Source organism: Netta rufina, assembly GCF_964035555.1.
Source record: "Netta rufina genome assembly, chromosome: 1".
In the NCBI taxonomy this organism is placed as follows: Eukaryota; Metazoa; Chordata; class Aves; order Anseriformes; family Anatidae; genus Netta; species Netta rufina.
The window spans coordinates 170,677,417-170,705,026 of record NC_140123.1 but is presented as its reverse complement, the minus strand read 5'-3'; the positions used below and the strand labels follow the sequence as shown (position 1 = coordinate 170,705,026).

Here is a 27,610-nt window from a genome sequence, read left to right as displayed (position 1 = left end):
TGCAAGGTAGGGCACTGGAGGTCTATAATTTCACTGCTCACTATTTTTATCATTTTTATGTTATCAGTTCAGAAATCACTTATGGAATTAATATACCCTGATTTCTCTTTCCAAACAATTATATGCACCCTGCCTCCCTTCCAACACATATGCATGTTCTCTCTCTCTCCCTCACTCCCTCTCTCTCTCACACACAAAGGATTCTGTAACAACAGGACCATTATAGAGCATGATCTAAAACATGTGGACTGCAGCCAATATTTAGATATGGTATAGTAAATTCTGGAAGGTATAAAAAGGAAATAACTGAACTCATTGCAGAGAAAAATGAGCCAGTCTTAAGTACTTTTAATCACAGAGTTTCATATAAAAACACATGCAAGATACTGAGCCTAATATTGGAGGGGAAAAGGTCTAAGGGAGAGGAGAAATCCAGTTGCACTGGGACTCGTGATGGGAGTTTTTCACCCTTTTTATAAGTGCCTTTCAAGAGATTAATGCAAACCGTTTAACCAAATATATAAATATGCTCACCAAGAAGCAGGCTCCTTGTCTGACGGCTATGACCTTGGAACTTTGTGACACATCCCCTCAGCTGGGTCTGAGCTAAACAGCAGTGGGTATGTTGCTCCTCTTCCTCCCAGGGACTGCCATGACACCTGCTTTGCAGGCACCTCACTTCACCTAAAGAGATCCCAGGCAGAGGATCCAACACAGCAGTATCAGAGGTGAAGGAAGAGCAAGCCAGTTCCTTTCCCCTTTCCCAAAATTCCCAGTTATATCCAGGTTTCTGCCAAATCAGATGTTGTCCAACACCCCAGCACTCTGAGCTGGGGTCTCTGGCTTACTTCCACGGCGTGTGGCTGTAGATGGCATCCCCTCTGGCTCTCCTCTGTCATTCCCCTGGGCAGGTGCGTTGAGCCTCTCCAGATATTTATAGGCACATGCAGTCTGCATACAGCTATGTTCTCTATTTGCATAAAATGCCAAGCATGAAATGAAACCAGGCTGTCATTAATCAAGGGTTTTAGAGAGCTAGAGTTTTTCAGTGAGGTTTTTGCTGAGCCTGGGCTTCAACATTTTCACACTTCCAAAGTGCAATTAAAAAAAAAAAACTGACTGCTGGTATTGGTCAGATAAATAGCTGTTCGGAAGTTTAACAAATGTGAAGCAACATCTCCTAGTTTTAATTAGTGATGGATGTGGGTGCGGGTAGAGGATAAAGAGGGGCTTTTGGAAGTGTTTTTCTTACTCAGAACGGGGCGAAACTCACCCATGTCACCAGCCTGCTGCTTCCTAAAGCACGTGGAAAAAAGTGGGGCTGGTTCTGCCAACCCCACTCATTCCAACAGAACTTCACTCCATCACAATCAGCTTGAGTCTTCACAGTGCTGTAAATAAGGTCTTACTTGGTAGCATTAAAAACCGAAAGTGCTGATGGACAATAATCTCCAATGATAAAGCAAACAGCTAGACCTGCATTACAAATTAAAATAAATAAATAAATAAAATAATAAGTTTCTGTAAGTGACAGTGCAGTTTTGAACTAATGAATGTATAAAGCAATTAAAAGACACTACCAGATAATTAGCTCTTAGTCCTCACACATCTTCAAGTCCAGGGCGGGTGAGGACTAAACCACCAGTTTGCTGAGGTGAAACCCACTGGGTATTTCATACAGAAGTACAGAAAGATCTCCTCACCGAGGGCAACAGCCTAGGTGCATAGTTGTTGAGGTGAGGTGGAAGCATGTTTTGGCCCATGAGGTGGCCATGTTGCATTTTTAGGCTGTTTTTAGGTTAGGGAATTGTTACCGAAATAACCCTTCATGGGCTGATTCCTCTGCAGCTGCACCAGGGCTAGCAACAATGGGAGCCTCAGTATAGACAGCTTCAGCTCCAGCAGCCGTTTTCAGCACTGTATCAGTTAACCCTGCTCTGAGGAGGGTTAATTGACACAGTGCTGCAAATGGCTGACGAGATGAAATCTCATATATTATGACTCCCAGCATCCCTAACAATCGTGCAGCTGCATTCATATGAGCAATGGTGGGAATTTGGAGGAGGGAAGAAAATTCCCTTGTGCAGACAAGGCCTGAGATCGAGCCTTAATGTTCTTTTCTGAGTCTTGGTTGTCAGTTGCAGTCATGCTTCCCTAAAGCATTATCCCAGCCATCTGCAGACTGCTGACTGTGAGGCAGCAGCCGCTGCCGGTTCCACCAGTTGGATGAACAGGAGCAAGTGGGAACACGGCAGCATGGCCAGGCCCATCTGATCGGTGCCCTCAAGGCTCCTGTGCCTGCTCTTCTGCTTGCCTTGTGTTCCCCAAGACCAAAGGGAACCTGTTCCAAAAGAACCAGGGAAAATGAAAGTTATCTTTTCCCGCAAATCCAGAAGATATTTGCAAAATGTACTTCTCCTGGAAGGGGTGGTTTTCTAGAAACTGAGCATCAGGATTCCCAGCTCCTTGGGTACCCACTGTTGCTTCTGACCATGTAAATCCCTTTGGCTGCCTTCCCTGCTTGGCCACAGAAGTGAAATACCTACCCAATGTATGGCACTTACGGACAGGGCAGGTTTTAACAGTTGTAGCCCAAGACAGTTTCTCTAAGGAGCTCTCTGAGGCCATGCAGATCTGTGGACTCCCTGAAGAGCTGAGGAAACAGGCAGAAAAACTTCTGAATTTTCCCATGTGCTCTCCCATCCCTGGCCATTGATCTCCTCCAAAGCCAAACTTGCCTTGTCACTATCCCTTTGGGGTAGCCTGTACTCCATGAGAAGTAGGGTGGAGGGAATAGGACTCCCTTGAGCAGAAAGGATGTATAGCCTGGCTCTTTCCACTCTTTGTCTCAATGCACGCATATCTATACATGCACAGCAAGCGGGCACTGTAGAGTCAGTGACAGGCTGCCCATCACACCAACTACATCTAGAGGTGGCATCTCCCTCTGATGGTTCACAGCACAAGCCCATCGACTTACAGGATGGAGTGCTGCACCCACAGGCTTGTAAAAAAGGAGGTAGATGAAGAAACGAGCAAGTGAAGAAGGTTCTTGGCTCTCCAACACCCGTTTAGCTTACTATAGCTGACCGGGATGTCTTTCCAAAGGGCACCTTGCTGCAATCTGGAGTTAGTTCTGTGCTCTGATGCAAGATGTTAGTGCTGCTGTTAGAGTGCAGGGTTGAAAAAGCCCCCCTGGGAACAGAACCGGGCAGCACTGGGCCAATGAACCCACTGCAAGCTGTCACACTGGCCTCAGAATAACACACAGTGTCCTGAGAAGTGTTGCAGGTGAGGTAGCAAAATCTGTCTTACCCTCTTCTTCTTAACCTTGTAGGAAGTTCCTCTAATTTCTGTGAAAATCTGACTTTTTAGGCTCATGGAAAGTAAAAACCAGGACCTATTTTAAGTAACCTAACCTGTTAGGGATGCTTTCAGGAAAACAAAAACCATTAAAGCACTGACAATTAATACTTCAGTTGACAGACCAAAGGTTAAATCTCAGATCAAAGCTCGTGGAAAGCAGGTCATTTCTACTCCGGTAGATTTGCCGTGTTCTGTTCAGTGAGTTATACAGTTTTGTTTACTGCTGTTTGCTCTGGATGGAGCAGCGATCCATACGCAGGGAGGATGGATTGGAACAGTTACCACATCTCTTTGGGGAAGGAACCTGGAACAAAACCAAGGGCTGTTTCTGGCTTCCCCCTTCCGCTAGCCACTTCAGGGAGTTGGGCTTTCTGAGTTCTGGATGTCGTGTGCTTACCTGTGTTAAGGTAGTCTGGATATAAATGATGTAAGGACAAGATGTTAGATTAGTCTAGACAATCCCATGTTCCCAGATGCTCCATCAGGAACATCATCTGCCTTATGACTTAAGAACTTTTGGATAAGGAAGGAACGAAGACAGTTTCGAACGGAAGTCAGACCCATAGTCGTTCCAATCTCCGATGCTAAGCCTTGTCACAATAGTGAATTTGTGGGCGGACGTCCCCAGCAGGACCAGAACTCTATTATGCTGGGCACAGCGCAAGCACCGAGACCTTTCATGTCCGGAATAGCTTTCAAAGTGTGAGCTTAGGAACATTGCTCCCATGTGAAGATTATTTGCTTATGGCTTTATGTAAAAATCTTTGGACCATGGTATTGTTACTAGAACTGCTCGAGGAAAGACTAATGGAACTACTAATAGCCCATATGGGATGAATCTGTAGAGACAGCAGCTTTGGAGCTACAGGTTTTTAGCAATCGCATGTACCACTCTTCCACAGCCATGAATACGCTCCAAAGAGATTAATGGATGTTATAAAAATTATTTGCTGCTGTGCTTTAAACTATAGACTTTACAATCTCCACTTGGATTCTTGATCTCATACAGCAGCTTAACCTTTTGATGTACGGAGTGGATGCAGAGACCTTCAGATTTCTTCGTGGCGTGATGGGAACCGCACATTTTACAACACATCGTTGGGGCTGCGTAAGAGCTTTCCAATAGCTATGAGATTTAACAGGTGGACCGTGTCCATCTTCCATAGCTGGTTGCTTTTGGGGACGGGAGGGAAGAGGGCTTGGAAGGCTCGTGATTGGATTAAGCACACTTCGGGAATATTTGCAGCCTTAAGAAGTGTTCTAGGATTACTCTTTCCTTAGCCCATCTGTCCGCAGTGTTAGCTTTCCTATTCCACAGAAAGTAACTCAGCTGCCTGTTGCATGTTTGACTGGAGCAACTTTTTGCCTAATTGCACTTCTTTACCTATCTGCAGACGACTAAAAGTGTGTAGCCTACCCAGACCGCTGGAAGCACCTAGCCCGGCATTGGACCAGATATTTTTGTCCCCTCCTCGGGGCTCTCTCGCATTGCCCATCCCAAAACAGCAGCGGACGAGGAGGGCGCCACAGGGGGCTGCCCAATTTTGGCGGACCCCCGAGGGAGCCGTGGGGTAGGGGGGACGCAGGCTGGAGCCCAGGTGCGACCACACCAGCACCGCGGGCTCCACCGGGGCTCTCCCTCGCTGCCCGGCGCTGTCCCGGCAGCACCTCCCGGCCAACCTCTCGCCTCCTCCGGCCCCCCCGGTGCAGATCCCCCCGCGGCCGCGGGCGGGGCGCGGGTGGCGCCCGGCGGGCCCGGCCCAGGGGCGGCCCCGGCCCCGCCGCCTTTGTTCCGCGCCGCGGCGCCCACGTGGAGCGGCGGCGGCTCCGCGCCCGCGCAGCCCCTGCGCGCCCCCTGCGCGGCGGCGGCCGGGCCGCGGGGAGCCCGCCCGGGGCCTTTCAACCCGGCGGCGGGGCCGGGCCGTGCTGTGCCGCCGCTTCCCCCGGCCGCCGGCTTTCTCATGTTTTATCTGGCCCGCCGCCAGCCAGCTAGGTTTCCCCCCCCTCTTTTTTTTTTTTTTTTTTTTTTTTTCGCTCTGCCTCCTCCTCCCCCCCCCCTTTATTTTTTATTTTTTTATTTTTTTTTACTTTTTGCACAGCCCCCTCCTGGTTTTTCCACCCACGGGTAAAGGTGGTTTTTCCTCTTTTTTTTTTTTTTTTTTTTTTTAAACCCTCATCCTAGTTTAGTCCGTGGGCAGGACTCGCATAATAATATTTCCAGTCCCAGCAGCTCACATCACAGACACGAACCCAGGACCGCCCCCCCTCAGTTTTTTCTTCCCAATCTCCCAAATCGCTTTATTATTATTTTTTAAATGATCGCGCTTTTTGCCCGCTGCTCCCGCTGCTGCCGAAATCCCCGGCTTCCCAGGGTGCATGCTTCTGGCAAGACCGTGCAGTGTTCTCAGTCCACTTTCAGTGTGTCTTATCTTAATTTGTCCTGATCCGATCTAAGCGCGATAGCCACCACTTGCTTTCAATTTGTAGGATTTTTTCCCCTTCTCGGTTCGCTCCGACTACCCTCGCAGTGTTTCCCTCTCTGCTCGCATTTCCAGGGTTGCGATCTACTACTCTGCCTTTATTTCTTCTTCTCCTTTTTTTTTTTTTTTTTAGAAAAAAAAAAAAATCCTCCCCTCTCTTGAATTGCTTCATGTTACTAACCATTCCTAAATTGTAGGAGAGCTCCATTCCCCCTCCTCTCCCACCACCACCAGCACCACTACCACCATCACCTCCTCCTCCTCCTCCTCCCCTTCTCTTCTCCTTTTTGGCAGCACCAGGACGTCCGGTGTGGTGGTGGCAGCGAGCAGCAAAAGCAGCAAGAGCTCCTTTTGATTCCCCCCCGTTCCAAGGTGCTTTGGAGAGACCCGGTTCAAAGCTGAGCGGCAGAAGTCACGATGAGTGCACAAGGTGAGGGACCCGGTCAGCCTTCCACTGCTGCCCAGGAGCAACCTGCAACCGCAGAGCCTCAGAAGAGAGGACGAGGCAGACCCAGGAAGCAACCACAAGTCAGTATTCGCGTAGAGGCGTAGAGCCGCAGATCTGTAGTGTTGTAGGCATGTAACCATGTACGTATTGGTGCAGGCGGCCGGGGACGGGGCGCGGGGGCTCCCGGCGGGGCGGGCAGCGCCCGGCGGCGGCTCGGGGCGGGCGGCGGGGCCGCGGAGCCCGCCCGGGGCTTTCGCTATTGTGCGGGCGGCGAGCCGGGGCTTTTCAATGGGGACGGGGAACATGGAGCGGCGAGGCTCCGACCAACCAGCGCTCGCTGGCTCCTTTCGAGCTGGGTTTGAAATTGCGAAAGCGGCGAGCGGGGGGAAACGGGGCTCGCCCGGGCTCCCTCCTCTGCGAGCCCTCGCAACGTCTCAGCGTGTGTGTGTGTGAGTGTGTGTGTGTGAGTGTGAGCCTGTGTGTGTGTGTGCGCGCTGTGTGTGTGCTGTGTGTGTGTGTGCGTGTGTCGGGTCCCACCGGGGCTGCTGCCGCCTCCGAGCTTGACCAGCCCAGCCCCTGACTGCCCCTAGATCCTGGGGTTGGGGGAGAGGAGGGTGTCTAGAAAGTCGCATAGGGTTGGCTTTTTTTTTTTTTTTTTCCCTTTTCTTTTCTCTCTCTCTCTTTTTTTTTTTTTTTTTTTCCTGGCGTCCCCCCCTTCCCCACCTCCTCCCTCACCCCCGTCATCGTCTGCAGAGAGGTGCCCCCGTTGCCGACGGAGGTGGGGGAGGCAGCCGGAGGGGGCTTGCCCTGCATTTGCAACACCTTTTGCCTCGGCTGCGCCGCTTTCCCAGGCAGGTCGAGGCGCGGGGACGGCGCCCGGCTCCCCCCGGGGCCCCGAAGGGGACTCGCAGGGCTCCTCTCTGACTCGCCAGACCTCAATCCGCGCTAAGGTTGCCAGATTCGCGCATTATCCCCCCCCGCCTCCCCATCCCATCCCGTCCCGTCCCGTCCCGTCCCATCCCACCCCATCCCACCCCATCCCTCCCGAGTGCCGCTGTCGCACCGCCCGGCACAGCCGCTCCCGGCTCTCGGGGCTCCTCGGGGGCTGCCCGGGGCTCCCCGCGGCCCTTTCCCTGCCTCGGAAGTCGCGGCTGGAAGTAGTAGGGCCGCCCGGGGAGCCGCATTTAAAAGCCAAGCTTCCGCGGAGCTTTAAAACCTCTCGCCCCATTCATTCAGCATCAGCTCCAAGCCCCGAGAGCCTGCGAGAGGCTTCGGGGGCACCCAGCGAGCCGAGGAGCTGAGCCCCGGGCCGGGAGCAAGCCGGTGCCGAGCCCCCGGTGTGCTCCAGCAAATTTAACAGAAAGTAAAAATTATTATTGTTTTTTAATTATTCTTATTTTTTGGAAAGCCGTGCGAGTGGAGCCCCTGCTTTTCCCGCTCTGCCCTCAGTGCCACTCACTACCCGCCCGCGGCTCCGTGCCCAGCATCAGCCCAGCACCCTTTCCTCCCCCCCCTTCACTCCCCATTTTTTTCCCTTCTCCCCCCTCCACCCCTTTTCCTTTTTTTTTTTTTTTTTTTTCATTTGAATGTATGGCAGAGAAAGCAAGCCGCGTCTCCTTAGCCGTGCTCAGCCCAGCTGTGCGGTGCCTGAGCCCCTCTGCAGCCTCCCCAGCCTGAGCCTGCACCCTGAGCCTCCCCGGGAGTGGAAAAGCTGAAAAGCTGAAGGGTTTTAAGCTGGTCTAAGTTAACAAACCGCATTGAATTAGATTTGCCACCTCCCGTAGTCCGAGGGAAATGTATGATATTGAAGGCTTGAAGAGTTTTATAGTATTTGTGATTAGCTGAATAAATATTTGGAGTCCGAGCTCGTAGTAATTCATAGGCATTTTTAAGGACTGGTTGTTTGCTGTCAGCCAGAGGAGTTAGTTAACAAAACTCCGAAAACAATCATTGCTTCTGCCCAGTCATTTTAGATTTTTGTTGTTGTTGTTGTTATTGTTTCAGATATTTTACGTCCTCGGGTTTTTTTTGGCTTGCTAGTGCTCCATTTCAAGAAACTTCAGCGTTTGCATTTTACTCGGATCAATTCTGTTTGCAATAGGTGTGAATGTAATGCAGAGCTCAGAACTGCAGAAAAAATCCCCCCAAATTATTTGTACCCTTGAGAGAGAAAATAGTCTTAAGCTTACTTTCAACTTTTCCAGTAGTTAGCATTGTTTTGTGTTTTGTTTTTTTTTTTTTTCAATAGCGTGTGCTAGTAACTGCATATGATAACTCTATCTTGTTATAATGAAATGCAATTGACATTAAATGGATAACCGTATTAATTTTGAAATAATCATTCTTGCATGAGGGAAACTATGGCCATCTTCTTTTAAAAATGTGTTTTCCCATATAACTAACTTGCTAGAGTATGCAGACTCTTTATTCTTGTTTTTTTTTTTTTGTATGCAATTACAAGGAAAGTTAAACTCTCTTATTATGTTAAATGCATTTTTTCTTCACTTTGAGTTGTTTAATTTTTCAAGTTACATTTTAAATATGGTTGCATTTATTTATACTGTTAATTCACGTTCTTTAAGTAACTGCTCGGTTTTCTGCTCAGTAATTTATCATTCAGTTCTTCTTGGTTAGCTGTAGCTTCTTGCCACAATAGCATGTTTTCCTGTATTTAGGAACCAACTGGTGAACCATCTCCTAAAAGACCAAGAGGAAGACCCAAAGGAAGCAAAAACAAGAGTCCCTCTAAAGCAGCCCAGAAGGTGAGTTTATTAAAGAAAGAGAGTTCCTAATGCTGTTTTTTCATCAACTGGTAGCAAAAGAGCCAGTCATTTAGGCTGTGAACTGTGGGGCTGGGACCCTTTCAATAATGGCAGCTACATCATAGAGCATGTATTTTGCATTTGTAAGATTGGAAATAACATGCTGCAGGACGACCCTAGGCACAGAACCCATAAGGGCAGCTTGCTTTTTGAATAGCATCCAGATTAGTGAAATAACGTAGTGCATTTGATGCATTTACTGAGATCTCCTGTACCTAGTGAGGAGATCAATATTAGGGATATTATTTGCTTGATTAAGGTTTTTGAAAGAGGAAGATTAATTTCTTACCCACTTGCAGACGTTATTACTACAGACCAAATCTGTGTATTAAAGCTAAATGTTTTGTCAAACAGGTTAATTAGAAGAAAATCCAATTATGTGTTGATGGAAATAAGTGCATATATTGAAATTTACAGCTTTAAAATGTGATGGTAAAGTAAACTGTGAGTTACAGTAAAAGCCTACCATATCTTGTTTAGCAATCACTTTCAAAGAGTTTTTTACTTGAAGTGCTATTTGTCTTCTGAACCACTACTTCTGTTTGGGGATGGGAGCAAACTTGTGTTATGGTGGCTCTGAATGCATCCAGCTATAGTACAAGCTCACTGGAGTCCTTCCACTTAGTGCATGGACTTCAGATCACAAATATAATGTGAAAACATGCCTTAATTTTATTGGAACTTGGGAAAGCTCAGCGTCAGAAGACTGTGCTATCAAGGCAGATAATACCTTGCTGCATGAATTATTTTAGTGAAGATAAATAGTTGTGTATAGGCTTGGAAAGAAAAACTGGAGTTTTGTTTATGTTGATGGTTACACAGCAGTTAGCATTAATTTACAGGTACTAAATTGGAAACAAAAGCTTGCAAAATCTGGTAGTGAACTGTACTGTTTAAGTGTATCAGTGTCTTTTAAGTAGATATTTGACAAAATCTGTGTGGAAGTTATTTGTAGTCTCATCTAATTCTGGTTCATTTTTCAGTATGCCTATGGTCCTGACCATATTAAGTTTGATAGTTTTCAGTGTTATAAATTACTATAGCAACTCCTGATAAATATTAAATTATTAGGGGGTGACTGTGATTTCATGTCTGTTTTGTTATAAGTGTTTTCAGCATTTGTTTGAGGGACGTTTTCCAACTCCCTTCAAATTTAAAATAGTTTTTTTACATTCTAAGCTGGAAAAAATGGTATATTCTGTCAAGAAGTTCATGAATTAGTAAAAATGCTTTACAAGTTAAGTATTTAAAATATATCAAAGCCACGCTGCAACCTAGTGAGCTTAAAATGTTGATTTTTTTTTCTTTATATAATAAAAATGCTCCTCAGATTCACTTTAAAAAAGTTTAAATTTCACTCTTCAAAAGGGAGAGAGCAGTTTTTTATTAGTCTAGTAAGTCCAAATGTGAGCTTTAGTATTTTAAATATTACTCTTAGGAGTGTTGGCTTTCCTAGGAGAAATATTTGTAATAAGATTAAATTTTAAGTAATTCATAGAAATGTGTTTTCAAAAGATATTTCTAAAAGAAATATTAACATTATTTCACTTGTATGAGTGATTTGAAAATCAGTTTTAATGGAAAATAACTTAAAATCTTTCATACATACGTAGGCATATCAATTCAAGAGCTTTCCAGATGATTCTGGTACATACAGTTGTTTTTTTTTAATCTAATTTATGAACTGAGCAATTTCATTGTAACGTTTTGATTTTCAGAATGCATCAAGTTACTGCCCTAATTAAAGCAAACTTTTTTCGGGTGTTGATATTATAAAAAATTGACCAAAGACCATATGTCTTTTCAGCATTAAAAAATCTTTGAGGGGTATGTAATTACAACTTTTATTTGTTTCTAGGTTTATAGATAAAATATGTAAATGTTTGATAAATCTCCTAAAACATAAAACAGTGATAAAGCCTTCTTAGAAAAAAAAGTAAGTGATCACATTTCTGATAAATATTTTAGCTCTTTTTCCAAATAGATAATTAACCCTCTCTAAAATGGTTCAGCTTCTCACCAGACATCTCAAAGCATCTAATACCAATTTTGATAGTTTTTCTACCAGTAATAAGGATGGAAAGGTTTTGACACTTTTTTTTTTTTTTGACACAGAAAGCTTCATTTGCTGATGAGGGTATCACCTCTTAAGAGAGTGATCTATATGTTTGATTTTGTGATAAACATATTTACACATCCATAGACACACATATATTTATTTAAGGCTTTCTATCCCCTGTCTCAACTCTCAGAAACAGAAGTGGGCTAACTTCACTTCAGACCCTGTGCCTGTGAACATGGGTCCTATACATGCAACTGGAAATTGCTGGAATTTCTGCAGAATAGTGTGTGGCCTGTGTTTTTCAAAGTGAGCTCATTGAAATGTTCTGTAGTGTTCACAACATGTAAGATAAACGCACGCCACTAGCACCCACCGAGCAGACATGAGAAGGCACTCGTGATTAATTGATGGGGTGTTCTCTTGCAAACCATTACACATCACAATTAAAAATGCATTGCACAAACTGGCAGTCAGTTAAAAATACTCGAGTGCTGGGGCTTTGTTTTGTTGTGCTTCAAAAAGCAAATGCCCTTAAATCAGTTGAGGGACACTTTTACCCTAGAAGCTGATTGTGTTGTGGATTTAAAATTTCTTGGTTCATAGGACTTTTTTTTAATTTTTTTTTTTTCCTTTAGCTTTCAGAGCTTGTGTTTGGTCTTAGTAAACTGGCCTTGGGGCATCTGAAAACAAACTGTGCTTGTTAGGAAATTAGCAATGTGAAACTTGACAATGCATACAGAATGTTGCAAGACCAATTGGATAGCTAATAATGTGGCAATTACTCTAATTTTAGGTAATACATGATTTAAAAAAAAAAAAGGTTTGCATATCACACATACCTAACTTATGTCACACAAAGGGTAAAATGCATTTTATGGAAAAACAAATAATTTCTCAATTGTTTAATTTTCACGAACAGAACGAACACAACATGTTAGCAGATGAGAAGAGAGACACAAAAAGGCTCTTATCGCCTTGTACTTGAGTCTCCCCAATCAGACTGTTATTCAAGTCTGTGTCTTCAAACAAGTCATTCTGTTATTCATTTAAAATATTTGTAAAAAATTAGCAAAAAAGGAAGCTTTTTTTTTTTTTTTCTCTTTTTTCTAATGAGTAACTTGAGTTTTTGTGGAAGGATCATAGTAAGGATGTTCCTTTCTAGTTTCCTGGGTGTTGTGTGCTTGAATTTTATTTGTGAGGCTGAGTTGTGTTCCCAGCCCATCACATTTCCCTTAAGCATTCAGGGGCTTCTCTTTGTTTAGCTCCTGTATCTGGGCTTAAGAAAAATACTGTAATACTGTATAAATGCTCTCCTGTTTGGAAGGAAGAAACACAATTGTTGGGTCCAAAAAAAAAAAAAAAAAGGTAGGGGGATAGTAACTACTGTGTGTTTGTTTCAAAAGAAAATGTCAATGGGATATCCCAGGAATATCCAAAAATAAAGTCTTTTTTGTAAAATTCGCCTTCAGTTTAAATGTTGTGGCTTTTGTTGTAGTTATTCATGTAGTGAACTTAACTAATGGTACCTCTAGATCTTGAAATACCATTCTCCAGAACTTGTGGAGTCTCTCTGTGGTGACACTTACTACTGTTTCCTCACTACATGGCCAGAGTTTGGTATGTAGAAAACCATGTCCCTGAGTTAAGCAGTCCAAAGGTAAAAAAAAAAAAAAAAAAAAAAAAAAAAAAAAAAAAGTGCACGTGACCAGGACTCTGCCCTAAATTGGTTCATGAAAATCTATTTGGCTTCTCCATGCTTCATTCATTCTCACCAGCACCAGTCATAAAAGACTTAAAGGGAACACAAGTTCAGATTTATCAAGGGATTGTAGTATGGTTGTTGTACCTAAAGAGTAAGGGACCACAAATGACCACAAATGTTTTGAGCAAGATGGGTAAAGCAGGAGAAGACTGACTCCCATTTAGAGTTAAAAGGGGTAAAGCATGACGTGAAAAGTGTGATATATTTGTATCCAGCCAATGCTTAAGTTTCTTCTAAGAAAGAAAAATGAAGAGCAAAAAGAACTTTTTTTTTTTTTTTTTTTTTTTGTGGGAGAGGGATACTTCCCTGCACAAGCTCCGTTGGCATGGTTTTGCAGCAGTGGTCCTCATGCTGGGACCTAGCAGTTGTTCCACCAGACCTCAGCGCTGGCACATTTTATCTGAGGTTTTCAGATCATTTTGCACAGTGGCTAGAGTTCCTAAAATTTGGATTCTGTTGCATTCGCAATTTTCCTTGACAATAGATAGATATCTGAAGAGCACGTTCAATTATTTATACCTGTCTTGTCTTGTTAATTGCCTTCAGTAGTACAGCCTCAGATCCTGCTTGGGCTTGGCCCAGTTAGGCAGCGGGGAGATGCAGGGATGCTGGGCGGTCGGATACCATGGAGGGTGACAGCAGCCATTTGGAAGCAGGTTTTGGTGGCCTCATGGTAGAGGGCTTGGATGAGTTGCAGATCTGTCTGGAGACAGGTTAATGACATGGCAGTGGTTGGAGTGGCCATCTTTCTCACCCAGGGCAAAAATACCATTTCCTGTGCCGAAGAACAAGTAAATCCAGTTCTGTTCCTAAAACGTGACACAGCAACAATGAAATGTTTATGTGAGTGGTTTTAAGAAATTTCATATTTTTCCATGAAGTATCATAAACTTGGGTTTGATTATGGCCCCAGCCCTTCTTTAAGTTGGGTGGTTTTGTGTCTCAGCTGTCCAGAACAAGAGGATGTCTCCTAGCGCAGCACCGAACGCTCAGAAAAGCCTGACCAAACACATCTCAATTTCAGAGAGTGCTTTAGAGGATTAAGGCAGCAGCTTCCTTTCTGACTAAGCTATTACAGGCTGCTGTGGGTAAGGTGGCTGAGAGCACTTGCATCTTGCTGCCCAAATAGGGATCCTTGTGATCTTTGGGTGGCTTGAGGCTCTCCCTGGATTTATTCCTAGCTTCAGAGGCAACACTTCAACTAAAGCAAAGAGTCAACGGACTAGCATGGTTTAGATTATGTAAATACCTATTTAAGAGGAAAAGCAAAGCTTTAGCACTTACGTATTCCTATGCTTATTAATTACTCGAAAATGATATGGAGAAACATTGAATTATTTGTCTGATATGCAATAAAACCTTTCTTCATACACTGACATTAAAAGACAGCCTTGTGGGAGAAAATACGGGTTAGGTTTGCAGAATTCAAACTAAAATAAAAAATAAAAAGTCCAGATGGGAAGAGGGGGGAATATTTTCCTAAACTTCACACCTTTATTATCACCGCTGGACTGCCACTACTCCTTCATGGTTGTTCCAGGAGTGTTTTGTCTTTCCCTTCCCTCAGAATGGAGATAAAAACATCCACTCGGGAGGTTCCCGTCGCTCACTTTCTGCAGTTTAGTCTATGGAAACCCTCCTATTTACTTACAGAATTGCCCTGTACCAGAACATAGTATCTAGCATGGCCCGCTGTTTGCTCAGCTCACCTCTGGGAAAGGTTTGGTTTTGATAAGGACTCTGGAAATGTTTTTCTTCTGACATGAGGTGGAAATCACATGCAGCAGGGATACAGCGCCATTCAGTGCAAAGGGTCCCCGCTGCAGGGGACAGGCACCACCGGTGGCTGGAGCAGCTCCTGGCACCCCCGTGCTGTGCTGCAGGGTAGACGGTGGCATGGGGTTTTGCTCAGCTCCCCCAGCCTGTCAGGGGTTTTGCTCAGCTCCCCTAGCCCATCAGGCAGCGTTGAGTGCCCTGGTTAAGCTTACAGCTCTTGTCAACCTTTGGGTAGTGTTAATTGGTAGAGCAAAGTGGGTTCAGTTTCCAAAAAGTTAGGCTTTGGTGAAGGGTCTTTCAGTGAATACAGAAGAAAATAAATGGTGTTTATCCTTTCACAACGTGTCAGGTGCAGATTTGTTAAGAACAATTTTAGCTCATCTTTTTTTCTAGGCTTACGTCCCCTGTTTTGAGAAATAAACATAAATGGGACACACACACACAAAAATAAATTTTCAAAACTAAACACGTTTTTTGCATCCTTCAAGTAATAAGGTTGGAAAAAATGAACACTTTAAAAGGCACCAAAACTCTGAAATAGACAGCTCCGGTATGTAGCAAATGCACTTTAACAAGTATTCTCATAAGAGGGTTTCACCTTACATGTAACTCTGGTATAAACGATTAAAGAGCAAGTTTACTCTTTTAACAAGTCTGAGTGATAATTTTGCCCTTTAGGAGTGTGAATTTTATTTTTCACAGCTTTCTTCTTGGTGAGATACTTATTTCAGAGTAATTGCATTTAACTTGTGGTACATTTTTTTTTTTGTAGAGATTCCTCCTCTGCTTCCTCGTCTCAGGTTCTCTTGCAGAGGGATCTGCTTTGCCTAGCATTAGGTGACAGTGTCCATTACAGAGATTGATCGGCGAGTGATTTATTTAATGAGACAGTTGATTTCTGAGGGCAAATCAAATATGCATACAGTTAACTTGAAGCAAAACAGCTCATGGAAATTTGGGAGCACGTTTACAGAGTGCATGCTAGAAGTGTTCACTCTTAGGGACTTCTTATGCAGCAGAAGTCCTGCTCTCACCGAAGCTGGTGGCAAAATCTTGATCACCCTCAGTGAGACAGGATTATTTACCTGACAAGGTGTGTGCATGGGCAGAGCCCATCTAGAGAAAATAACTTGCAGTTCTCATTTTGAGGCCTGTAAGTAGTTTCCTATAGCGAGCAAGCAGTGCTATCCACAGTGTCACCCACTGAGTTTGTGGAAAAGGCTGATAGCAGAACCCAAATTTCCTTTAAGCTGAGCTCCAGGACCAACTGTTGGGCTTACATAAATATCACTGTTACTTCTAGGGCAGCTTCCATGCTGTTTCCTTAAACCTTGAAAGGGAAGGTCTGTTTTGGAGCGGTGATATGTTTGCTTAGAGCTTAAGGATGCATGTCTACCTGGAAAAGCTCACGTGAAGTAGAGGAGTTACCTCCCAGTGTCACGTTCCTGGTGGAAGTCTGTCCGAACACAATTCATGCATGAACATCATGAGACGAAAAGAAAGAATTGTGGCTGCTATAAATTGCTTTTTTTCAGGCTTGAAATGGGCTGTGTGTTTAACATACTACCTTCAGGTGATGCCTGGCAGCCTATGAAAGGCTAGAGGTGATGCTGTTGGGGTTCTGCAGGTCCCAATCCTCTGTGAACCAGGGCTGGGGGCACCCTTGGGTGCAGGTGAAGGCATTCACATGGGCTTGGAAATGGCAGAACAAAAGAACGTTATCACCTTCTGACAGAAAACCCATAGAGCAAGGGGGAGGCTTGGTGCCACCCTAGAGATATACTTATGGATAATGTTACAGGAAAGGAGTTCCTAGTTAACCAAGGCTGTTAAACAATGCTGGGGTATAAAACATGTTGTGTTTCTTTTCCCTTTACAGAAAGCAGAAGCCACTGGTGAAAAGCGACCCAGAGGGCGGCCCAGAAAATGGGTAGATATTTCACTTCTAATCATTTGATTTATTTTCTGTGTTATAAAGCATGTTATAAAATCCATTCTCTAAGGGAACAATTATTTCTGCTTTGTTTGTGAAAAGAGCATCCATCTTCTGTGTCTGTTTGTTCTGGTGGATTGACTAAAGGGTTAAGATAGCAGAGAAGTTAACCACAGCTTCCTACCTTTAGACTCTGGTAGTTTGCTCAAGACACTTTACTATTGAATGTTTGTCGGGAGTGAATATTTATGTGTCTCTTATCAGCATGGAAAGGGGCACAACTCTTCCTCCAAAAAAGAGTAACAATGAGATAACTTGTTCAGTAATGGAGTAACAAAGGTTAAAGGGGCACTATCAGACATCAGAAGGTGATTAAAAGAGGTGATAACATTCAGATGTAGTTTGTACAAGGTAATGTTTAAAAAATCAAAACGTCTTTGCCCCACATTCCCTGGAAATACGGTGTATTTTCCTTAAATCTGGTGAGAAAGAGCAGAAATGAACAGCAGGATATCTGCACTTAGAATTAAGCTCTTTTGTTCTTGGCCATCTGTGCTTCATATAATCATAGTGACAGTGATATGTTTCATTCAAAGTTTCCTCTTTTCCTGGCCACTTACTCTGTAGATGTGGCCACGGACAAATGTATTTTGATTCTTTGGCTGTGGAAAGATCTCAGTCTCAGGTACCTGCAATGCCGTGTTGTCACTGATGTCTACCTCTCGTGTGTATGTATTTCATGCAGAAATACATTTTCAGAGGAGGTGAGGATACCACTTGAAAAATTAGATTGTGTGGAAGGTTGTGGCCATTTGCTCCGTCATAAGTTTACATTTCTGATTTCCCTTCTGTAGTTACTTGTTCCTTTTTGTGGAAAACCTTCTTCTCTAAACTTCTTTTTTGAATCCTTCTGTCCCCATCTCAGTTTTCCAGTCCTGTCATTTTTCCCCTCCTCTGTTCAGTTCTTTTGGATGGATGTTAACACTGCTGTCAACGTGTATGCTTCTGAAGGCTCAACTGGCACCAGAAGGTCATTAAAACTGCAGCTGACATTCTCCAGAGTATCAACAGCTAAACAGAGGAGAGAGGGCTCTAACAGTCATGTTAAGAACTAGTTTTGTAGTGTTGTCCAGAGATAAAGTACCCCAGGACACCTCTGTAGTTCAGCAGAGAAAACAGACCCATCCATACCAGATGTGTTGTTTGTGCTTGTAGTTTTTAGGCAGATTTCAGGTACATGAAGCAGCTCCTTGGCATTATGAAACAAGGTGGCTTCCTCAAACCTACCTGTGCTGGTGATGTTCCCAAAGGTGGCTTGCAGCAGTCAAATGCCAAGTGCAGTAAAACATAGATTAGTTACTGCCTGCTTCCTCCCGTTCGGTTTGGAGCTTGCACATGTGGATGCTAAGTGGTGCTGGCTTGATCCTCACCTTGGGTGCAGTCCCAGGGGAAGCAGCAGAAATAGCTGTTTTATGAGAGTAATTTATAACAGGCAAGCCATCTCCACTGAATTAGAAATGCATGATGGTTGAATAGGGATGGCTGAATAGCTTTGCAAAAAGGGGAAACATAGCAGTGTGAAATGTTAAAAGGTTTTATCTCCCAAGTGCTCGTAGTCAGAAATTAAGGTGAGTTTTCAGTGGAAGGGGCTAAGTATAACAATTGTGGCGTGTTTAGGTTAGCATGTTTCCCTTTTATTTTTGTATCTTTATGGGGAAGAAAGAATAGGCAGTATCAGGGAAGCATTAATTTCAATATGGGCTAGTTTGGGATGAAGAATCTGATTCACAGAAATGGGAATTATTGGCTATTTAGTAGGCATACGCATTACTTTTTATGAGACCCATACTTACAAGAGTTGCACTCATTTCTTTGAAACTAAGGCGTATTCTCAAAGTCCTTATTGCTTTCCTGTTGTGTCTGTTGGAAGCATGGTCTTTTTATTTGCTTCTTCCAGTGGTGTGATTGCTTCTTGTGGTTTTCAGAGATAATACTCATATCTGCAGCTTGCATTGAGATAATTTTGTAGACTACGAAACCAAGTGTGCCTTTTTTTTCTCTCTTTCTTCTCCCTTTCCAGTTTAAATTAGATTCAGGGTTCTTTCTCTCCGCATGGTGAAATGGAGAGTGATACTATGCTCCAGAAATACAGTTAAATTATTACAAGCCACTATGGTGCCAACTGTAAGTTTATAAGTGAAATCAAAGAACGATTCTATCTAAAAGCAGATGGCACAGTACCATCCTCTGTCTCATGTATTCAGAAAACGTTCTGTTTTATCACCCAAACTTCACTGAAGTCCTTAATGATTATTTTCTTCCTTAATCCCATTTTATTTCTGTATAACCTTGATGATAACAGTTCTTTTTCAGTTAAAGTAAGGACTGTTCGGATTTTCTTTTTCTTGGAGAGGGCAGAATTCTGCCTGGCAGGTATTTTCCTAAGTTTGTAACCCTTTTTTGCAAGTCTGGAGGTTCAGTGTCATATGTTGTTCATCAAATTGTAAAGTATTATTTCTGCTGTTTCCTTCAGTATGCGCACGCAGAGACATATGAGCTAACAGACTGCTGCAGAATTCCAGTAGCTGGTCTTTCTGCCGGTTCAAATTAAGTATTTAATGTTTGTGACTCGCAACGTATTTATTTATTTATATATTATTTTTTAGAAGAGACATAAATCTTCCTGACTGATACAAAACTGGGAAGGGGGGAGGGAGAGCCCTAGTGAAGAAGGCAAGGAACCCAGTTTATCGCAGACGTATGAGACATGCGGTGACTTTTTCAGAGCAATAAAGAGTGCTTTGCAAAGCTGTCAAGGAAAAGTAGACCCTTGTAAGTAGAGCAGACAGTAAAGAGTGACAAACTCTTCTGAAAATAAAATACTCAGCTACATAGAAGAGCTTTCCAAATGTGAAAGGCTAATTGAATAAAAATCCTGAAGGTAATAAGGATCACACAGATGGGAAATGAAAATATTTGGAATCAGAAACACAGTGTCTGCTGCTGGAGAACTCATCTTCACTGTAAGTTGCTGCACATGTGTGAAATGCATTGAAGGCTGTGAGTCCTATTAATTGGGAGGGAGGTAAAACTCTTCATGACCTTGGTACTCTGTAATTTTAGAGATTTTAGTGCAGGAACATGTTCTAAGCTCTTTGGATGCATCTGCATTAGCATCTTAGGTCAAATGGGGAGTGTGCTTTGAAAACAGATCTCCTAACTGTCCCCAGGTATTGTTTGCATTGCAGAGCTCATGGGCTGGATTCCTTTCTAATGAAACAAAATTGGAAGACCTGCTCCCATAGTACACCTAACACAGTCCAGTAGGCAGTCAACCCATAGGACTAGGCTAAAGCAAAATAAAAACCTCTTGAAAGGTGTCTGCTATGGAGTTTGGTCCTCAGAATCAGCCTGTTTTCTGCTGCTGGACCATGTTGTTTGCTAGTGCAGAAATAGCCTTTGCTGCTCAGAAAAGGCAGGTAAAGCAACCTGTTTTTTATTAGCAGAATTATTTTATGTATAGGTATAAAGTCATATTCATGAGCATGCCCAGAAGTCACTGGAAGGTTTGTCTTGACTTCATCAGTGCCAGGCTTTCTCCACTGGGATCCAGTGCTGCTTCTTGTGGAATCAGCAAAGGGTTTTGTCAGTGGCTTCACATACAAAGAGCTCACAGTCAAAGATATTTCATTTCATTTCATTTCATTTCATTTCATTTCATTTCATTTCATTTCAATTTCATTTTTTTATTTGTGTATATCTAGAAGTTGACAAAGTATCAGGGCAGGAGTAGAGCAGGAGAGTGATGAGTCAATTACTCTGCTGTTTGTTGTGAGGAAATGCACTGAAAACCCCTGGAAATTTTATAGACTTCTAGAGCTCCCATGCATCAGTTTAATGGAGAAACCTGAAACCGAGTTCTGAAGTTTATGCTTTAAAGGATGTTTGTATTTTATTTTCATTGTTTTTGTTATGTCTTCAGATAGATTTTTGGCGTTGTCTGATTTCACATCCACCTTGTTTAACCTGAACCACAGATTCACTGTGGCATGGCAGAATTGCTTAAAAAAAAACAAAACAACAAGGAATAGCCCAGAGCTTTTCACAGCTTTGAAGAGGACTTTGTCAGGGAGGAGAGGGGACTGATGCCATTCCATGAAACCGTTTTAAAGGATGGAAAGATGTAGTTCTGGCTGATCGTAACAGCAGAACAGAATCAGTTGATTTCCAATGACGGGACGTGCATATAAAGCATCTGTGTGGTCACCCAGTCACTGACACCCAAGTAGGAATTGTGGCTTGTTCAGAAAACCTCTCTGTCTTTCAATAAATTTGTTTTGTCCTAGATGGTCTAGGTAGCACATTTCAGTTTGCTGGAAGATACAAGATAACCAGAAATGAAATTAATTTCCTTAAGCAGGAGTTCTAACTGATCCGATCAGGATTAGCTAGCTGTTACAGTATTTCTGAAGCTCAGGTTTTCCCCTTTTTAACGAGGGCAGAATTTCATTTTATACTCACAGTCAGTTTAAGTTATGCCAAGGCACGTTTAAAAAATCATTACAGAAATGCTTTTTTTCTGCAAAGTGTTTCCTCAGATTATTTCCCGCTGCAGTTTTGACATAGCTGACATATCAAGCTGTAAGCATGGAGCGTAGGAGACGTTTCTGTTCCAGCCATTCCAGGAGGCCTGAGCCAGACTGAGGGCTCCTAATCCTCCTTCACCTGCAAGATTTGGAAAATGAGGTTCTGAATTTTGAAGAAATACATATCCAGAGACCCCCCTGCCTCAGATTCTTTATAATCTAACAGGAATACCAGAAGAGCCATCAATGTCTTGAGGCTATTTCTTGCCTGTAACGAGTCTTTGCAAACAATTATTTAGCTAGAAGTTTCTCTCTGGCAATGCCATGCTATGTGATGTGCTTTTTAACCAATTTTTCTGGTTTCTCACTCAGTGCAGTCATTTTTGTATCATGTAAAGGTGTAATCTCAGAAGCATGCAGGCTTCTCCTCTGGGCAGTGGAGAAAGGTGCTGTGCGATCGTGGTGCGTCCTGTCCTCAGAAAGGCTTTGCTTCAGTTGTGGTAAATTCCCATCTGGAGATGGCAATCTTTTGCCATTGGGAAAGACAGCATAGCTGAAAAAATAGGCACAAACCTCACTTAGACAGCAAAAGCTATGTGAGGGAAATCCCACCTTTGGCAGCAAGCTGCTTACCAATGCATACCTAAGCCAGGCCAGAGCTGCCATTTTTATGAGAACCCATTTTTGTTTGAGTGAATTATTTCATGGTCCATTTGGAGCAAACCACGACTGAGGTAAAACTTAAATCACCTGCATTAGATGATTAATGTAAAAGAAAGTTGCTATTTATGTAATTACAGATACAGAAGATATCAAAGGTAAAAAATCTGTTACTCATACTTGTGGGAATAATGTAAGTTCCGATACTTTATGTTTTTCTAATTTGACTGCAATATATGTGGTGTTATGGCTTTGTGTGAAGCCCACCATGAAAATTTGCACGTGTTCCTGTTATTTTAGTCTTCCAAATTACCTTACCTTCTTTGTTAGGGTAATTGCTATTATTTTGTAACATGGTAATATGAAATATTTTCTGTCATAAACATATTCTATCTCTGCACGGGCAACACTATCATCTGGTAGGGGTCATCATTTCAGTTTTCTAAAGGGCTTGAAGTGTCTTTTGCAATTATGAAAACCAGAGTATTGACTTCTTCTTCAAAATTCCTAAGCTTAAAGAATGGATAAAGAGCATGAACTAAAAGCCTTAGAAGTTTTATATCTATGTATTTACTTTCCAGTTCAGAAGTTCTGTAAAAGAAATCATCTCACAAAATCTGAAAATTTTGAGAAAAGCAGCACTAGTGATTAATAACCTTTTCTCCTATGTCTAGCACATATTTAATGATTTTTTTTCCAATTTTCTTCTTTTTTTTTTCTATTCAGCATTCTGGGGAAGGAAAAAAAATCCGTGCTTGTACTAAACGCATAAAAATACACTAAAATATGTTCTACCTTACCTGTGTTCGGAAAGGTATGTGTCTTCATTTCTCTGAAAGCTTGTCTAAGCAAAGATTGGACACCACTGTTGTCCTTCCTCATAACCTCCTAGTATATCCATTATAGGTGTAAATAGATGTGTCACCATCTATTTCAGGTGTATGTCTTCCTGGAGACCACAAGAGAAAATTTAGCCATGATCATTCTTTTCTAAAATAAATGTATATTACCAAAAGGATATTTCAGTCATTCTGTAATTTGCTTCCACTTCTGTTAAGGGATATTACAAGACATCCAGTTTAGCTAAACAATGTTTTGAATTTGATTGTCACTTCAAATTCTTAAAGGAAAATCTTTTATTCTGCTTCAGGCCCAAAGAGGAAATTTTAATGGGCAAAAATGCTGAAAGTAAAAAATACAGCACCTGTAGTAAAAGGTAAACTGAATTTCTGAGCTGTTTCTTTTATGATCTCAGATAACAGGTGTTTAAGTACTTTAGCAAATGGTTTTCTGTTTGGCTGTGTATTTTTATTTCCATAAGCCTCATTGTCCATTTTACATACAAGGAAACCGAGCAGTGGGGCTGGTCGTGGCAGAATCCAGAGGCATTTTTGCCTCACACACCTGTGGTGTGTGAAGTCCCTGCTTTGTTGCTGGCAGGGTTATCTGCAGCAATCATGCATCCAGCTGCCTGACAGAGAAGGCATACCAGGTAGTAAAAAGTGCAGGCAGTCATTCTTGCTCCTACAATTCCATTTTCACTGTTGGAAACGTTATGAATGCAGAAAGAGGAGCTGGGCCTCACCTCCATTGAAAATGTACTCCACAAGGTTAATTGCCTTGCCCAAGGAAATCTGTAGAAGCGCCAGGAATAGCAGTCAGATTTCCTGGCATGCTGCCCTGTGCCTGCAGCTCAAGGCCATCCTTCCTCAGTACAGCTTGCTGTGAGCAGGTTGGGTAGGGGAGGGAAGCACGCTTTTGAATTCTGTGTCTTAAACCAATATGTGTTTTTTACCTGCTGCTGTGAACTCAGGCATGAGCACACAGTCACTCTAGCATGTGTCTAGCTGGTCGGCAGTGACAGGTAGGAGTAGGAAACTGGAAAGATAAGTGTGTTCTTTAAATGCAGGGTAGCGTGGAGAGGTTTGGTACCAGCAGGGGTTTGATACTTGAACCAAACTCAAATATAAGCCTGAAAAGTATTTGAAAACAGTGTGCATATCAGTGGCATTTTCTTCTCTTTGTAACCCAATTACATACAGAAGTCCAGTGCTGGTTCAGTGAATGTCAGATGCAGTCACAACACCATGGTGCCTAGTTTCTAAAATGCTTTGAATGTGGTTGGTCTGTTTTTCAGGACTAGCTGGTGTGAGCCGTAGCTATGGGACAAGGACAAGGTGATGCCAGGCCACCTCATCGGGAGGTGGTATTTCCATTCCCCATCCTTCTTCTGGGGAGTGGTGCAGAGGGAATGAAAACCCATGTGATAAAGCGCGATCCAGGATAAAAGGATCGGAGTCAAGACTTCTAGGATTTCTTCTAGTTTCTGGCTAATTATGCACCTCATTTGATGTATCCATGCCAAACTTGGTTTTAAACTGCACACGTCAGTAATACAGTACCCATCCAAGAAAATACCAGGTTTACTCTCTGCCAGAGATAGAAAACGGCCATCTTAGAAATGGCAGTCATCCCCTGTGGGGATGAATTTACTCCTCTCCATTAAGAACTACGATAATAATTAAAGAGAAGTAATATTTTTGGCTTCGTTCTGCATTTTTTACAGACCCAAGCAGGAGATATGGATGCTGAAGGAATGCAGGGTTGATTCCTGTCCTGGACTAAGGGGAGGCTAGTATTGGGATAATTAATATTTGGAAAGTGCTTTCAGGTGCTTGAATGAAAGTCATGACATGCAGTAAGTGCAAGTATTATTTCCTATTCCAGAATCCTGGGGGTGAGTCTCATTTGAAATTGCCATTCAGTATTATATTTTAGGCACAATGCTAGATTTTCAACAAGAAAGCGGGTTTCTTTCAGTAAATAGCTATAAAATATCCTCACCAGGAGGTGGCTTCTAATTTTGCTGCACACAATTTGGAAGGAGAACAAATATTTTTTTTGTATCAGCAGTGATGTATTTTATATGTGATTTAGTTAGCACAGTCCATTCTCACTCTGCTGTCTTTAATTTATTTTATGCTGGGTATCAATCATAAATACAAAGGGAGCACATTTTACAACAGTGTTTACAAGTGCACCTCTTTTTCTATACCAAGACCTATCTGAGCTACTCATCAGACTACAAAGGGAAAAAAATAAAAATAGGGGGACAAGAATCCAACTGAAATTGCAATCAATGCATTTGATCGAGATCAATGCAGGCCTTACTATTCAAATAGTCAGGTTAGGATACAGGGTCCAGTGGTTTAAAGATGTGGTAGTGACAGTGCTGGGAAAGGAGGAAGAGGTCTTCTAAAGTCCCAGATTTTTCAGCCTTCAGAGGGAACCCTAAACCAGGACACCAAGGCCTGGGAAGATACAGGACTGAATGAAAGAGCCGTACATTGAGGAACATGTAATCCTGGTGCTGTAGCTGATAATGCTCATAATGTGCTGTTTGTTTTGCAGTTTTCTGTTATTGCCTGTTCAGAACCATTCTGATTTCACAGAAAATGCTTATCAGCCTTGCTGTTGCTGGAGGCTGTTGGTGGGGTATGATTTCCTTGTTTGCAGTGCAGAGAGGCAGGCAGGTTTCTTCCTCTTGTTTCAGTGTTGGGGTGATTTCTTTCTAGGTAGGTAATCTTTCTGTTGTGCAAGGGCAGCTGCTGGCCACTCTGAGCTGACAGGCAGGGGAAGGATGTGGTTTTGCTTTCTGAACACAGACATCCCTGGGGCTTATCCCTCATCTCTTGTAGCCTGCTGTTGTGGAAAATCTGTTCCACCTATGTTGCACAGAGCCTCACTAGGAGTTTAGGAGCTTGACCTGGAAGGGGACAGCTGCTGTAATCTCTGCTTGACAAAACCATTCTCATTTAGTCTTTCTACAGGCAGTGATGTGAAATAGGTGCAGAGAGGGATCCATTCACCTCACGTATCTCCATCCCACACTCCACAAGGTGATCCACTGAGCTTTCATGGAAATAATATATCTATCCTTCCTCTCACTGTATAGGGAACCAGAAATGTGGCGCTTCTAGCATGCTACTTGGGATAAATCTGCTTAGCCATCTCATAAGGATGGACTCTTGATGGAGAGGGACTGGAACTCCAGTGTTAGTGTAAGAACCTAATTACTGGAGCAATCAGAAACCCTGCTCAGCTGGGGCCAAACCTGTGTGCCAAGAGAAGTGACGTGCCATGAGCTGGGCTGTGTGAGAACTCCTCAAACCCAAAGCATTTAAAAGTAACAGGGCTAAATGACAGCAGATGAAAACGAGAAGCAGCCTTGCCTGGTGTTTTAGGCATGCACATAGAGATCTGGGGTGACATTCCTAGAGCTGCTTCTTGTCTGATCTAAAATGCCCACTCTGGAGAACATGGCCTGCAACACCACTTCTGTCTCAGTTTGAATAACTAACAAGTTAAGACCGTTAACTAATAAGTAATAACTCAAACGATAGCCTTTTTCTTTCTTGTTTTCCTTCTGGGGCCTTTTTTCTATATAGACTTCAGCTTCAAGGAAAAGGCTGGAGAATGTTTCTCATCCAGGGAAGCACAGGAACTGAGGATTAAGACACTCGTGTAGGAGATGTGGGTTTGGTTCTTCGTCATGTTAACTAGTGGGCAGACTCCCTTTGAGTGCTCCCACTCCGAGACAGCAAACTACAAGTTGGGTTTGAGTACTGTAAATGGAGTTGTGTTCTGTCCTGGCCTGAAGGGCATCTCCTGAAAGGAGTTGTGTTCTGTCCTGTAGCTCCAAAGCTTTCTCCAGGCTGTGGAGTTGGAGTGTGGGTGGCTGTCAGCTGAAACTCAGAATGCACCAAGTGTTAATTGGGATGTAAGGCTTACTACCCGAGACTAACAATTCTGAGCATGTTCAGCTAATTGAACTTCAGTGTGCAGAGGGCTTTAGGGTTAAGTAGGAAAATACTAGAGAGCTGAGGAACTTACAAAGTTAGGCAGCTGAGAGGAAGGAATAGATGTGTTGGATCCCATCCTAGAGCACTCTGCACACACATAAGACATTATTTGTATGTTTTAAAGTGTGGCTGCAAAAATTTTGCAGGCAACAGCTTGCTGTAATCTATTTACACATGATTTTGATTCTTTCTCTTACTGATTCAGATAGTATTGCATGCTATTATTGTACGTATCATAAACTTCCAGGATTTTGGTGATTCAGTCATATATATATGTGTGTGTGTGTGCTATTTCCGTATCAGTTTTAGGAGGTTAGCAATGTATAACATATTTCTTTATTCTGCTTTTTCTTTATATATATATATTTATATATATATACTTGTAATAAACTTGCTATCTTCAGTTTGTTTTATTTCAGTCTGTTGGCACTGAGAACTGTTGAACTGTGGATCTGCAGGGTCAGACTGTGGTGCTGCTTATGATGACAAATAATAGCACTGATAAATTACATTTGAAGTAGCGTATTACCGGTGTATCTGCATCGGGGTCAATGAGAACAAAGCCTGGTCCACAGAGGTTGGTTGACTTTGATTAACAGTGATTTGCCTGTAGTGGCAGTCTCCATTTTGGAGCCATTAAGACTGTCGGTGAATTGGCAAGATGTAGAAGTTTTACATCCTGTCTGTTTAAAGTAACTGCTGGGAGCTTAAAAAGCATTCAGACTGGTCATTCTTGTATGCAGAAAAATCGTGACTTTACCCAATACATTATCTTAATCCATTATGACTGTTATATCAATTATCCTAATAAACAGCAATTGGAGCCTTTTACAAGGCGTAATACAAACACATA

General features: G+C 42.9%; 1 protein-coding gene across 1 annotated transcript in view; it reads left to right on the top strand.

Annotated features, from left to right (window-relative positions):
• Window positions 1-6,263: 6,263 nt before the first annotated feature.
• Window positions 6,264-27,610, top strand: part of HMGA2 (high mobility group AT-hook 2) — a gene marked incomplete at its 5' end in the record, with an annotated part of 109,913 nt that continues 88,566 nt past the window's right edge. The window contains 3 exons of the mRNA XM_084290606.1: window positions 6,264-6,374; window positions 8,970-9,056; window positions 16,596-16,646. Of these exons, the coding sequence (XP_084146732.1) occupies window positions 6,264-6,374; window positions 8,970-9,056; window positions 16,596-16,646 (249 nt within the window). The remainder of the gene's footprint in view (window positions 6,375-8,969; window positions 9,057-16,595; window positions 16,647-27,610) is intronic.